A 15007-nucleotide genomic window follows, 5' to 3' on the forward strand; every position below is an offset into this window, starting at 1 on the left:
GGCGGTTGCGGAAAGGCGGGTGCATTCATTAATATTGCATTGCTGGGCGCTTCATGAGCGCAAGTTTTATAGCTCCTTTATCACGCAAAGTTGGGTTTCGAAAAATAGACCAGTAACACAAACAGAACTCATGCTTATGTTTTATGCAACGAACTTGTTACCTATTTCCGTTATTGAACATTTACTTATTATAAAAATGGCTGGAATTTTATATCCGTGCTATATGCCTATTGTGTTTTCAAGTGACTTAACCCTTAACCTGTCTTAAATCATTTAGGGCCTTTTAGGCAAATGACTTGGAATGATTTTTAATTTTAACAGTTTAGGATTGATTTTTGATAACAATGACGTGCCATTGGAATTGATTAGGCCTAATATGACAATGACTTGGATCTATAGTATTCAAAAATGAAATGACTGATGAGACCCGTTACCTTGAAAAATGACTTGTTTATTAACACAGGCAAAAATGACCAATTGGCGTTATTATTGGAATATAGAGATTTTAAAAACTATCTCAAAAATCTTTCGCGCATTCCAAAATGCGCAAATACTAACCTTGATATACGGTACTTTGAAACAAATTATTGAGCAGACCTTGAAACACAATAAAAAGTTAGATACGGCGTTATGCTAAACATGACGAAACTTATTTCTATGCCAAACAAGTAGCATATTAGTGTTTGGACCACTGAAAGCGACTATTATTGCATTTTTTAAACGAATACTTTGGGGAATCGCCTACCTGATCTACTGGTTTAACCAGCGCATTTCTTATTGGGAAAATATAATTTAGCAGTGATGTAAACGAGCCATTTTGAAATCAGTTATTAATGCCAAGTCATGTCATTCGTAAAATAACTTAAGTACAAGTGAAGTCCCAGTCAGGTCATTATTAGAGAAAGTCAATTCCAAGTGAAGTCCTTGTCATAAAACTTAACCGTTAAACTATTAAAATTGGATAACTCGTTCGATTATGAGCAATAACTTAGCTTAAAACCAATAAAAACGCTACCTAAAGCAAGAAAATTGCTTTAAGTGCGAAAATTGAGATAAGTAGCTAACACATTTTATTGAAAAATTACTTTTTGAAAATACTTTATTACCCAAGTATTTTGTGCAAAAGACGAAAAGTCATTGACTTGAATTTAGGTGAAAAATATCAGCAACCGGTGAGCTATTTGGGCTCCAAAACATCAATTTTCGCAAAAAATAAGATGCAATTTTTTTTTGTTAGCCTTTTAAAATACGGTACTATCATAGAATACTACCTATAATTGCCGCCGAAACCCGTGTTTTTAACAAATCGTGTCAGTGTTACTCATGCGTGACGAGACCGAGTGAGCCTTTTATGTAATTAGTATTCTATGGTACTATATTATCCAGCAATACAATTTCCCATGCGAGCAACATTTTACGCTTGGCTGATTGACACTCTGCCCTCGCGACGTTGCGCAGTTTACTAGCAAATAGTTGCCATTTAAGATTATTTTAATTTAAATCTTGATTCTAGATGTTTGCTTCTAAATGTAGTATTATAGAGTCTACATTTTTTTTAGATTATTCTACAACAAGGCGCTGGCCTAGATAGGTTTATATTGCTAACAATATTTCGTTTTGGTGATAGTTGCGGCGTTGTAGTATTGAAATAAATGTTGGTAGGATTCTAACCAGCGCCCAATTACTATATAATCTAAATTGGTGACAGATTCAATGTCAAAGACAAATATTTTATCAATTTCAAGTTTTAATTTGCGCTAAATGAAAATTAATTGATGAGGTATAAAATCAAATTTTCAGCATCTGGTCATGTTTAGTAAAATGTTTTGGCGCTCTTTCACTATTGTACGTGAAAAGTTATGCAAAAAAAAAATAATAATACCGCTTACCACAACGCATATTGTTTGGGTTAGGGTAAGTCAAGTAATATTATGTTTATTATTAATAATAACTTGACCCACCCTCAACCAAACGCTAACCCGCACCCTAACCCAAACAATATGTGTTGTGGTATGCGGCATTTAAAGAAAATTTTTTTTTATTAATTTTTTCATACGATAGTGAAAGAGCGCCAATGTTTTTTATAACAGAAAATGTTAGAATCAAAGACAACAAGATTTCATACCATTTTCAGTTTTCATTTGTCAAATGTGACATAAAAAAGTAGCATTAAATTTAGTTACTAGTACTACATACTTTCATAATTAACCCCTCTTCCCAACTTGGTGTATATTGTATCGTATTACTTTTGATGATTTTAACAAAAAAATATCTATTGTAACTTATAGAATTTAAATTTCATCAAAACAGAAAATCTGTAAATATTATATTGTAGATTTTCACTCTAATGGGTCCTTTCGGATAGTTTTTCTGATTTTGTGCTAATATTTCTCTGACTGAAACTACCTAAAAATGGCATGGAGCATCAGTCCAGCAGTCGCGTTCTCCTTCTTTTATTGGCTTGTTGCCTTCTGTTTTGTGGCATCGCCAACAGAGTTTCAGTCAGCTGGTTTTACGATACAAAGCTTGTTCTCAAGTTGGCTGGGCAGTGAGGTGATGAACTTTGTGCAGTATCACATCCGACGGACTACAGCAACTGTGCTGTTTCATGCAAGTCTTCCATTAGGTAAATTTAAAAAATAACATGCGATTAAGGATGTTAGATAATATCAGAGTACAGCTAAAACCAAATTTATTTATGAATTATAGGCATGTTTTTTAATCCAGTAAACAGTTTTCAGAATTTTTAAATAGACAAACATTGTTTTCAGGATATTTCATTGGTATGACATTTGTTGGAGATTCCGGTTTGGATGTGTTTGGCATTTCCGAATGGGCAATTCATACAGGATGGCAGGTTTACTTCTATGTGGCAGTTGCAATGTTTCTGGGGTCTTTAACTTTGGTTATTTATTGGCACATGGTAGAATGGTCCAATCATCCTATAGTTAGGAATCTCTACCTGTATTCTGATAACTGGAAACGCCTTGCCTTGGAAGTAAATGCAGAATTTCGAAGTATAGACAAATATACTAGCGGTCCAAGTAGCAACACATCACTGATAGTTACAGACAATTGGATAATTAAATCTGGACCATACAAAGTTACACTTGTTCATCAAGATCATGTGCAACTTGCTGTTGGCCAGACTGAGGAATATCATGTGTCACCGAATTCCATGACAACAGTTCAGTATGTGAGAATCGTTGTGCAGCCCATGAAAAACCAGCAACCTTTTGGCATTCGGATAATGTCAACTGATTACACTGAGTTTAAAGCCAAGCTCAAGGTGGAAGTACGTGCAGACCCAAGTCTTACCATACACCGCACGTCAAGCGAACTTTTTCTGGAAGCTTTTCGTGATCAAGTGTTAAAAAATCCTTTATACATAGTGGATGGAACACAAGAGTTGGCCAACTGCATTGGCTGTGATCAAAAGCCAGCTGGTGTAAAGTTAATGAAACAATGTGCCAATGCCAATGAGGGTGAATGTTCAGATTGCAACTGTAATCCTCTTTGGTGTTTAGAATGCATGGGACGATGGTATGCTAGTCGCCAAGATCAATCCAATCCTTCGTCATGGCTTGGAAGCTATGCTACATGTCCTATGTGTAGAGCACATTTCTGTATGCTTGACATATCATTAATTCAACAAGCGTGATTTCTTTTCTGCAACTGTTTTTTAGTGTATAACCAGTTGGTTTAATTTTGGGTGCAGTATATTATTTGTTTCACTGAATATTCTACTAGTAGTTGTTTTTACTTCTACTGTCTTTATTTGAAGAATTTTTTTAAACGAGTTCAAAGAGATAAAAGCATACTTCCGCATGTTATTATACATATATAAATATATGTGTATTTAACTTTGTTGCCATTGTTTACCTTAACACTCCTTTGTGTATAGTAGTTTACGTGCAATTATAAATAAAGTTTTGTTCATTTCAGTTTTGTACTATGGGTAGTGTTCTTGTACAGTATGTGGTTTTGAGAGGCGATTTGTTAAAAGTCTTAAATTGGCCAGTTGGGGCTCTGGTGGCACAAGCATGTCATGCATGCACTGCTGTTTTCTGGAAGTTTAAAGACGATGCGAATGTAATTGAGTATACCAAGGACCTTGATAACATGAGAAAAGTGGTGCTGGAGGTAGGACTTTTTTTTAATTTTATAGAACTGCCTTAACCACAACTATATTCCCAGGCAAAAGATGAAGAGCAGTTGAAGAGTTTGACGGAAGTTTTAAAACAGAACAATATTGACTGTACATTGTGGATTGAACATCCAGAGAATATCCCTACCTGTCTTGTAGCCAAACCATATCCAAAAGAACAGATTCAACAATATTTTAAAACATTAAAACTATTCAAATAACTAAACCTCAGATACATAATCCTGTTATCATTGGTGATGTTTAAAAAAGTATTTTTAATTTTCTAGTATGCTTTATCTTTACACAGAAAACCTGGCCAATACTCCCACAACATTCTTTAACACTCTAAAAATTTTCTCTTATATGTACTTTTGTTTTTGTGGTATATTAAAGCGTACAGGAACTTCTAGCGCTCTCACATACAATGAAATTGGAGGTTTTATGGCCTACTTTTCTGTATTCCATCTTTTAAGTTATATCTGTGGTTTTCACGCATTTAAATGAGATGTTGCAGTTAGAACCAAATTTAAAATCAAGCACATTAACTAAGTAATTAAAATATAAATAGAAACAATGGTCCTTGCCAGAAAATGGCATACACAGAACTGCATCAAAGTGCCCCAAAGGCATAGAACACACACCCACAATAGCGACTTTACACAAGTGGCATGTTGTGCATCTTCACACATGGTTTAAACACCAGTCCACCTTAGTAATCGTTGAAAAATTCATCATCATCTTCGTTAAACTCTAAACTCTGGAAGTCGATTCGGTACCGTAGCATACCTAAAAATTAGGTTAAAAAGAAATTAAAAGAGAAGGCAAAAAATCACCAAAGGCAGGGGTAAACACATCAATCGGGTCATATTCTTAAAAAAGCATTATGAAAACGAAAAACAGTCCATACTTGGATAAGTTATAGCTGTTATCAATATCCTTTATCATGCTAGTATCCTCGTTGGTTCGTTTAAAAAAATACTAGGCACGTCATTACGGTAACTGTCGCGCACAGGCGGAACATTGAAACAACCAATTTGTGTCTTGACATAAAGCATATTATGACGTAACAAAGAAAACAAATAACTTTATCGCTTGTTTGGAATGTTAGATAATGGTTGTTTGTTGGTTTACGGAATAAGTTAACTTACGTGTTTTTTAATGCGAAATAAACTCTACTTCAACTTACCGCTTTAATAAGTCGAAAATACCAATTTATTTTCAGTACAAGAGACGGAAAAAGGTACATTGTAATGTTTGTTACCTTGACTCTATACCGAACTGGTCGATTGTAAGTCTTAAAGTATTTCAGTCGATTGCAGGTAAGGCTACCATATTTTCAGCACCCAAAAAGAGGACACTTTTTTGACGGCAAGTAAATCGAAAGTAGAACTGTTACTTTTGAGTTTAATGATTTTTTATGCTGATTTTCGGGATATTTGGTTGTTTTGGGATTCTCGGGTTAATTTTCGATAGGATATTTGGTGTTACTGGCCGACTCGAGCGCAAATATTGTTCTATTTGTTGCGAATTTTGCTGTTGGCAGCTACTAAGAGAGAGCTTTAAGTGACGATTTAAAATCCTACGTTTTAAAGTACATAATCACACACCTTTGCTGAAATGATAAGACTTTTTACATGTGAGGTTCGGTTGCAATTTTTCTGGCGCAATGTTTGCAATAACAATCAAGAACAGGGGTGGACAATTATTTTAACCGCGAGCCGCAGGATCTATCTCAAATATACGCAATATAACGTCATACTCTGACGCTATAAAACAAATAAGCTAACGAACTTGTTATTACGTTTGGAGTTGCGCGAAAATGTGCAATATAAGTCAAAATTAAAGAAAGCCACGAGGAGTCGCGCGAAACAATTGCGACTATATTGGTTTTAAAATGTAAAGTTTAAAACAAGATGTGGGGCGCGTTGAACCAAAATTTGCTTTTTAAGACTTTAAGTTACCGATGTGTTACTTGAGGTACAACGGCCATATTGCAAAGACGATATAAATGGGGAGAAACACACAAAATGGCATTAACTAAATTAGGTCGAAAAAAGTGTGAATCGGTATAATGTTTCAGAGTTAGAAAACGGTCGGTATTTCGTTCATATTTTAAAGACGGAATACATTCGACAAAAGCGCAAAATATATATAAATATTAGACTAAGTTTGTTAAACTTTCGTTGGAGATAGTGCCACAGTGCATAGGACGCTATTTGTCTGTGAAAAATCGCGAGAAACACACGTGAAAGACAGAAGAGATTCGCGCAAATCGCGAAAACAGTTTCTGTTTTAGTTTTAAAACAGGCTTAAAATTGAGATTGGCGGGGTCTAAATTTGTTCCTGGAAAAAGTGTTTACAAATTACGATACAACCAACGTGTAGAAAACTCTTTGTTTTCGCTTAGCCTTTGTAGGTTCAAGAAAAAAAGCCACGGGCCGGATTAAAATGCTTGGCCCAGGTCTGATCAAGAAGGTAGGGCTGGTTGGGCAATTTTTTGGAAATCCTTTTCTAAACCAGCAATTCAGCATGTTTCATGGCTACTGTAATTTTTTGGAAATAGATTCAACGTCTCGCCTAAAATCATAATCAACTAACTCGAAATGCGAAAAAAGAGGACAAATCCAACTAAAAGAGGACATATGGTAGGCCTAATTGCAGGTAAACATAAGCTGGGCACCCCTAACCTAGGAACCGTACTGTGCATTTCGAACCCCAAACAGAGGCAAACAATCCTGCGCCGAATCAGCGGCGCCCTCGCGGCGCCTTTTAAACTAAGGCACGGCCTAAATGGCAAGAAAAAGACCTTTGCAATCTTTTACTTAACACCAAACCTTAACCATAACTTCAACACTAACTCCCCTAATAATTTTAACCATACCTCAAATTCTAATTCTACCCATTTCTCGCGCCTAACCCCAAACAGAGGCAAACAATCCTGCGCCAAAACAGCGGCGCCCTCACGGCGCTTTTAAAACTAAGGCAGCCAAACGTCGACACCAAAACAGCCGATACCAAGAAGATGTCCTTTAACCGTCCCATACCCTGTGTTTTACAGTTTTGGGCGCTATTTTGTCCATTTAGGTCTTATTCCGTTAAATTTTGGATTTATTCCGAGTTAGATGTTGTTGCTTTTGGGGCTTATTCTGTGTTTCCATCAAACTCTAACTAACATACCGTGTGTTTTAATAATTTACAACATGAAAGGCCTATTTTATTTTTTTTATTTCTCTTTAGGCTTGTCTTATTGAGCACATGGTATTTTATAGCAGGGCTGTGGAGTAGGAGTCAGATTTGGGACTCTACGTACCATAGTCGAGTCGATTTGTTTTGCTGAAGTCGGACTGCCTGAGTCCCGAATCCGACGGGCGCAGTACCAATTTTAAAACTAATAGTGCCGCCAAATGTAAATTGAAAAGGCGAAATAGCATATGGTGGATATTTTTCAGCAATGTATTGTGGTTGGATGATATATATGACACCCCTATGAGGGGATTGTTGAAAATACACCTTAATTTAGTTACGTAAATGGGTAAAATAAATGCTGTAGGGTGTCAGCCGGACTCGGGAGTTAGAGTCGGGTTATTTTTTCCGCTAGCTGCTTTATAGATAATAAAATTAGGAGCCTGATGTAATAAAATCTGCCACTAAAAACCAAAGTATCCAAACAAAGTTAGCAGTCGACTCGCTCGTCTGGTGCGCCCTGGGGTAAAAAAACCAAGAGCTAGCCAACCTACAAAATCTCGCCCTATCTCATCCTACAAATTTCAAAGGCAAAATAAACATATTTATTCAGCACCTAGAAAAAAAATATTTTACAACCACACTAATACAGGTCTATATTTTAGGAATATCAAAAAAAAAATTTAAAATTTAAAAAAATATTAATATTGAATATTAATATTCGCCGAATATTAAAATATAAAAACATTTGCCAACCGTTTAACCAACAAATTGGGGTAGACCTTTAACACACCTTTCCAACGATACTACACATGATGCCACTGATATGGGGGATAAGGGTTTAAATCGACGATAACCGATATTTATATTCATAATTAACCATGCGATATAATCGCCATTTTTGCTCCCAGTAGCATCCCCTTAAAATGAAGTGAAATTTTCACTTGCCAACCGTTTAACCAACAAATTGGAGTAGACCTTGATCACACCTTTCCAACGACGTGAGAACGTGGTTAGAACAAAGCCATTTTTTCTTTGATACTATATGTGAGAAGTCATTTAGAACTGTGCGAATTACAGGATTTTAACGATTATTGCGATCGGTTATGAATACGAATATCGGTTATCGTCGATTCAAATCCTTATCCCCCATATCAGTGGCATCATGTGTAGCATCGTTGGAAAGGTATGATCAAGGTCTACCCCAATTTGTTGGTTTAACGGTTGGCAAGTGAAAATTTCTCTTCATTTTGAGGGGATGCTACTGGGAGCAAAAATGGCGATTATATCGCATGGTTATTTATGAATATAAATATCGGTTATCGTCGATTTAAACCCTTATCCCCCATATCAGTGGCATCATGTGTAGTATCGTTGGAAAGGTGTGTTAAAGGTCTACCCCAATTTGTTGGTTAAACGGTTGGCAAATGTTTTTATATTTTAATATTCAGCGAATATTAATATTCAATATTAATATTTTTTTAAATTTTAAATTTTTTTTTTGATATTCCTAAAATATAGACCTGTATTAGTGTGGTTGTAAAATATTTTTTTTCTAGGTGTTGAATAAATATGTTTATTTTGCCTTTGAAATTGTAGGATGAGATAGGGCGAGATTTTGTAGGTTGGCTAGCTCTTGGTGGTAAAAAAAGGTTGAGAAACACTGCTCTAAAGATTGGCTGTATAACAAATTTCGTACTTTTTGACAATTGGCCAAACTCCAAATTTGTTTATTGATGGCTTGCATGCCATTTTTTATTAGGCCACATGCCACATTTCCATGCATGCCGCGTGTTGGACACCCCTGTTTTAAATGTACTTCTAATTACTTTCTACCACGCATTTACCTCCTATTCCACCAAAGCCCTTGACAAATTGGGAACCTTCTTGCGAACGATCGGTCACAATCTCAAGGGTAGCACCAAACCTTTTGTAGTTGTTGGCAAACCATTCAAGCAACGCACAGCTTTCTGTCATTTCCATTTCAACTTGAGTCTGTTGGAACACAACTTTTTTTATTAAATAACAGAAGCACTTAAATTGTGGTTATGCTACAACAAAATAAAGCTCACATCTTTATCTGTGAAATGAGTCTTGTCTTTTTCCTGGTCTGATTTGAGGAACAATATCTTCTCCTCTGCCATAGTTAAAAAAAGCAATATTTATTTATAAATTGGTAATGTATTAAACTAAAATAAAGAAAATCGGTTTTCCAGATCTTATTACCATCTGTACTGTGATTTTTCAAGACATATCTCATTGTGTCCATATTTTCCCACACAATCAGTGTTTCTACAGCTCCCATCTCTAATGCCTTTAAAGTGTCATCAACACCGAAACAAAACTTTCCGGTATCTTGTGAAATTTCATCAAAGTAACGACCTGAGTAAATGTATTAAAAGGTTTATACCACTGGTGGTATAATTTTTAAGTAGAAAGTTATAGTTGGTTCATATTCTCACCAATCAACTTCTTTTCTTGAATAAATTTAACATTTGAAAGCACTTCTGCTGAAAGTTCAATTGCTTGATTAAAACCATTTTCGCCGCCATAGGACACATCAACAAGCTTAATAATTTTGGCCACCAAGCGCTATTCAAAAAGATTACAAGAGTTGATAATTAATTTTTTAACTTAGTAAATTGATTATTTTTTTAAATACCTGGTCAAACATGTCTGATTGACTTAATTCTGATTTGAAATCAGCTGACCCAGCCAGGATCAGCCCAGTTACATTTGGTCGATCATTTGAAATAAATAGTGTCACAGCAGTTTCAGCAACTTTTCTGACATAGTTGTGACGCTTTTCCATTCGGAGACGTGCGAAACGCAATGCAGATTGCCCACCCCTTCCTTTACAATAAAGATATATATTGATAATCAAGACAATTAAATATATTTATATTATGTCATAAGTTTTGATCACAACTCAATAACGTTATAAATGAACAGAGATACAACATACCATGCTTTTTTGGAAGATCTACTGTAAATTTATGTAACACTTCTCGGGTATTTCCCTGTAAAGTTCCAAACAAGGCACCGTTTCCATCCATAACAATAAAACCGAATTTATTGTCATCGGAAAGCAGGGCTGTCAGAGCCTAAATAAAATACAAAACATTTAGTGTTTGTTTATATTTAACCTAGAAAAATAAATGAACTTCTATGGTGGATGTTTTTATACCTCTGTATGAAATTTGTTATCACAAAGATAAAGTGATGTGTTGATGGGTTTAAAAGGCTCAAAATCTATGTTTACTTTCTTTTCCTTTCCTTCGTCTGTAACAATGGTCCCACAATACACAACAAGACCATTGACTGGAACTGAAATTTTATAAAACAAAGAGTTATTGTGGATAAAAAATATCAGATCGGAGCAGATACCCAATGCCAAATGTTGGTTAGGTACTCTTCCGATCTTGAGTTGGTATCAGTGCTTCTCCGATAAAAAATTGATTTTGGAAGGTCAGCAAACTCTTTATTGCTAAGCAAATTTTGACCAAATGAGACAGGTATAAAATACCTTCAAATGTTTTATTTCATTTAATTTGCTTGTTCGGGCTTAGTAATGTCATCATGTGAAATTGTTTAAAAAAAATAAAATGTTAAGTATTAGACATTCCTAATACCTAGTATTGTAAACATTTTCTTTCTCACCAAATATGTAACTAATAGACACAATTATACACACAACAAAGGTTACCTATTTATAGATTCATCTCATAAGTAGAATTTGTTTAAACAAACTTTTTGTTGCAAGCATGACATTCAACACTGTTTGTTCCAAAGTTTGTAAAAAGCATATATTACAGTGCATATATCTGTTACTTTAAGTAATTATGTAACCTGTTTCAAAAAGAAATCCAGACCCATAAAACGTCAAGACTCTTTTTACAGAATTTATTACCAATACTGTTTTATGTTCTACTTGAGCCAACATTACTGTCGTGAAAACTAATATTCTCTAAATGTTTGTCTCTATCAACTGCAGAAATTCCTACCTTTGTTGTACAACTTTAGTCGCTGTTGTACTGAGGTAATTGCACCGAGTACAGAAAGTCTATTTACTCTGCTTTTAATGTTTGAGGCTGTTCCATATTCATCTGCCAACATTTTAGATACTCTTGAGATCTGATCTCTTGGGGGAATAATAAGGGAAATCATACTGGTTCCATTCCTGAAAAGTTTTAAGATATTATTGAATAGTTGTTTATAGTCAATTTAAAAATTGTGTCTATTGGTTTTTTCATTCACTTAATTGTTGATTTTTAACTGTAAATTTCATACAGTTATATACATGTGTACAGTGGCGTATCCAGGGGGGGGGGGGGGGGGTTCGGACCCCCCCCTTTTCGTAAGTGACAATATCGTATTTTGTTCGTTTTTGTCAGCGTTTAAACTCACCGTCCGAAGCTGCGTGTTTTTAAATGTAATTGGGTCACGCGTCTTGAGCTAATGCGAAACCAAAATCAAAAGCAAAACGCCGTTTTTCGTCTTTTGTTTGGTCGACCGTAAACGCTAGATAGTTTTTTCTCTTCTTTCGTTATTCGTTCGGGTTGGCTGATCAGCAAGTGTGTGTTCGACAATTAATAATATAAAGTTAGACTGTGCTGATGTTTCTCGCTGTTTGTTGTCTGCGTTAATATCAGATGTTGGTGTAAGACTGGGGTCGGCAACCTACTGTATCGGGCCCGTCGCCTCTTTGACAAACTATACACGAGTTCATTTCTAATACTTTTTGACTATTTTTTCTACGCAAGTGCGAAAATTTTAAAAAACGAATGATCTTCCTACGTCCCATTTGTTAACGTTTTGATGCTGTATTTTGAACTAGATCAGCGCTTCTTTACCGTTGCGCCGTGGAAAGCTGCCATTTGCGTCGCGGACAAACCGGAAACGTATTCAAAAATATTTGAAAGAAATTTAAAAGAAACGCCGTTCAAAAAAAAAATCGCGCTCGCTTCGCTCGCCAGTTTCCCCCAAACTTAAAACGGTTATCAAACGCTGAACTAAATTAACTAACTATTAAAGTTAGACCGTTTTATTCGAAATAGTTTTATATTTCGCGCTAATCAAAAAAACACCCGGGAAAAAAGATCTCCGTTTAGTATTGCAGATGGCGAAAAAAAAATCAATCACACATATTTCACGGTCTTGGTTTAGTTTTTCGCCTGAAGTTATCGATTGCATACTAAGCGGTTTGGCAGCTGGAGCCTGGTAGGATTGTCGATAACGCACGTGTTCGCTTTCCGTCTAAATGTTCGCTTTTGCTGGGCGTTAATTGGCTGTTTCGGATGATTTTTTTTCTTGTTTATGACGTCATTACCATCGCTATTTTATGACGTCCTATCCGTCACTATTTTATGACGTCATTAACGTGAGACGAAAAAACAACGGGGAATTCCCTAAGTTGAAAATTCGTAACCCCCCCCTTTTTGAATTTCTGGATACGCCCCTGCATGTGTAGATATTTCCCAAAAAACTTTCCTAAATAGATTTAATGTTAAACAAGGCCACTATCATAGACAACAAAAGCAAATATCATCATAGGCAGTCCAGAGATAAAGGAGCGAATAATTATGAACAAACACGCCAAAATATGACATATTATATTCTTTTATCTTCTGAATTTCTGGTTTTACGGTCTACCTTAAACCTCTTAAGTCTGCCAAAATCCTTTAAACTGCACTCTTTTGCAATGAGGAACCAGGGAACGTCCAGGGATTTTAACAGCATATTCGAAAAATGAAACCTGACAATGGCAGTCTGGCAGAATGCTGGCGACTATGTCGATCGAAGAAACAGCCAGAATATCGAATAAATTGTTAAAAAAAATTTAGGTGGAAAAAAAATTTGGTTTTTGAAAAGTTTTTTTTTTCAAAGATCCATTTTACAAATTATCTTGTGGTTATTTCCACACATATTTAATAACATCTATTTTTTAAATGCGGAAATATGTGATAAACTGATAACATTACACATTACAATTGGCAGAAATTACTTTTTTGTGCCATTTTGAAAAAAGTTACGTTAGTGTGAGAAAAAGTCAGTGTTAGGCATATATAGATTGTTTATTATTTTAATAAGTACACAATTTTAATCATAGAATTGTTATGTGTTTGCAGTTTTACTTTGATTTGGAAACTACTCCTATATTGAGTTGAATTCCACATTCCTGGTAAATGTAAAGGTATAACATTCGCATCAGCATATTGAGGACGTACCAGGCTATGCTTCTCTATGTAATGCCTTAAGTAATTTAAAGTATGACGTAATAAGAATATCAAAGCCCATACAGAAGTAGGTATCATAAAAGGCTGGCAAGATTCTGCCAGCCTACAATTGTGCTTTGTAGGTTTTTTGCCTAATTTATTTTCCGAAACAGCAGCCAAGATTAATTTAAACAATTACAAAATGCCAATAATACATTTACATTGATATTTTATGGTTTTGAGCGTATGGATATATTCCTTTACTTTGATATAAAGTTTAAAACAATTGCTTTATATTTATACTCCAGGTAGTTGAGTTTTATACTAAGGAAAGTTTTAGTTCTACTGAATACGAAGGGTACCCTTAATAAATGCAAGTAAAACACCTCTGAGAATGTGGTGGCACATTGGCTGTGGATCACTGATATATAACACTAATGCATTCAAAGGGATGATTGACAAAAACATACTTTTTGGTTTGTGCTTTAGTTATTATGTTAAGGGACTGAGTCCGGAATTATTTTGAAAGCTATGCAATGTAAATGAAGTAGATAAAGTAAAAATAATTTTTAAAAACGAAACATATATTAAGTAATGCTTTTGGCAGTTATTTTAACCCACGATCAGCCTACACAAGCCATAATACATAAGAGGCACTGTTTTATTATACCTCGGAAGGCTATAGAGGGGCAACCGAATCAGTTAAACAATCAAGAACTATCGTGCAGACATGGCCGGAAAATTAGCATGTTGTTATGTTTAAACTCATTCTCTGCCATACTAGGACAGTTACTCTTTCAATTGAGCTACAGGAAAGTGTAGATTCCGTACACCTGTATATATTTTAGTACAATGGTTTTACAAGCAAATTGCTGTGACTGCTGATTTTGGTTAGCCTTTTAAAGGCTTCCGGTAGAATATAAGATGTGCAGCATTATTAATGCTTAGTATGACTTCTGACTGGAGATGGCAGTTATGCACACTTGTTTAATAATGTTGCAGTATTTTAACAGTTAATGTTCTTAGTATTTCCATTGTATGTAGTAATTTCAATAATTAAAAAATAATATTACCCTCTGGCGGCTTCCAAACTTTTGATGAGTTTTTTTATTTTCCAAATTTCAACATTTCTGTCTGCTGCAGTTTCAGATTCTGCCATTTTTCAAAATGTGCTTTAAAACACAACTTTCAACAGTTTAATGTCAAACTTCAATGGTTGGTAGTATTATTCAGAAAATATAATATCCTAAATCTTTTTGAAATGCACATATTTTTTAAATACTACCCAGACTGGGTCAGACACACAAAGTTTAATGCAGAACACTTATTTTTTGGACAAGATAAATCATAGATCATGAGTCATGACAAAAGGTCGGGCGCTGGTCTAGAATCCTACCACAATTATTAAATCAATGGACAATATTTTGGTTAGGGTGTGAGTTAGCGTTTGGGGGAGTGTTGG

General features: G+C 35.1%; 3 protein-coding genes across 3 annotated transcripts; 2 read left to right on the forward strand and 1 right to left on the reverse strand.

The window, feature by feature from the left end:
- Positions 1-2299: 2299 nt before the first annotated feature.
- Positions 2300-3944, forward strand: LOC146160882 (E3 ubiquitin-protein ligase TM129-like). Its single transcript, XM_083385901.1, has 2 exons — positions 2300-2626; positions 2772-3944. The coding sequence occupies exons 1-2, from the start codon at positions 2413-2415 to the stop codon at positions 3659-3661; spliced, it is 1104 nt and encodes a 367-aa protein (XP_083242027.1). The 5' UTR covers positions 2300-2412; the 3' UTR covers positions 3662-3944.
- Positions 3945-3952: 8 nt separating this feature from the next.
- Positions 3953-5344, forward strand: LOC146160883 (putative peptidyl-tRNA hydrolase PTRHD1). Its single transcript, XM_083385902.1, has 2 exons — positions 3953-4143; positions 4198-5344. The coding sequence occupies exons 1-2, from the start codon at positions 3955-3957 to the stop codon at positions 4366-4368; spliced, it is 360 nt and encodes a 119-aa protein (XP_083242028.1). The 5' UTR covers positions 3953-3954; the 3' UTR covers positions 4369-5344.
- LOC146160884 (eukaryotic peptide chain release factor subunit 1) lies at positions 4492-14794 on the reverse strand. Its single transcript, XM_083385900.1, has 10 exons — positions 14619-14794; positions 11335-11510; positions 10518-10657; positions 10296-10434; positions 9993-10183; positions 9793-9922; positions 9557-9712; positions 9403-9467; positions 9178-9325; positions 4492-4933 (listed from the first exon to the last, which is right to left on the reverse strand). The coding sequence occupies exons 1-10, from the start codon at positions 14702-14704 to the stop codon at positions 4857-4859; spliced, it is 1308 nt and encodes a 435-aa protein (XP_083242026.1). The 5' UTR covers positions 14705-14794; the 3' UTR covers positions 4492-4856.
- Positions 14795-15007: the final 213 nt, after the last annotated feature.

The sequence above is a fragment of the Ascidiella aspersa genome, chromosome 3, assembly GCF_963924565.1.
Source record: "Ascidiella aspersa chromosome 3, kaAscAspe10.2, whole genome shotgun sequence".
NCBI classification, from domain to species: domain Eukaryota; kingdom Metazoa; phylum Chordata; class Ascidiacea; order Phlebobranchia; family Ascidiidae; genus Ascidiella; species Ascidiella aspersa.

What these genes read in the sequence shown, in the direction of transcription:
- LOC146160882 (XM_083385901.1), top strand. Translation starts at nt 2,413, where the DNA reads ATGGCATGGAGCATCAGTCCAGCAGTCGCGTTCTCCTTCTTTTATTGG. An exon ending in TCATGCAAGTCTTCCATTAG is followed by an intron (nt 2,627 to 2,771) that starts GTAAATTTAAAA and finishes CATTGTTTTCAG; the next exon opens with GATATTTCATTGGTATGACA.
- LOC146160883 (XM_083385902.1), top strand. Translation starts at nt 3,955, where the DNA reads ATGGGTAGTGTTCTTGTACAGTATGTGGTTTTGAGAGGCGATTTGTTA. An exon ending in TGAGAAAAGTGGTGCTGGAG is followed by an intron (nt 4,144 to 4,197) that starts GTAGGACTTTTT and finishes CTATATTCCCAG; the next exon opens with GCAAAAGATGAAGAGCAGTT.
- LOC146160884 (XM_083385900.1), bottom strand. Translation starts at nt 14,704, where the DNA reads ATGGCAGAATCTGAAACTGCAGCAGACAGAAATGTTGAAATTTGGAAA. An exon ending in AATCAGACATGTTTGACCAG is followed by an intron (nt 9,923 to 9,992) that starts GTATTTAAAAAA and finishes CTTTTTGAATAG; the next exon opens with CGCTTGGTGGCCAAAATTAT. An exon ending in GAAAAATCACAGTACAGATG is followed by an intron (nt 9,468 to 9,556) that starts GTAATAAGATCT and finishes TAACTATGGCAG; the next exon opens with AGGAGAAGATATTGTTCCTC.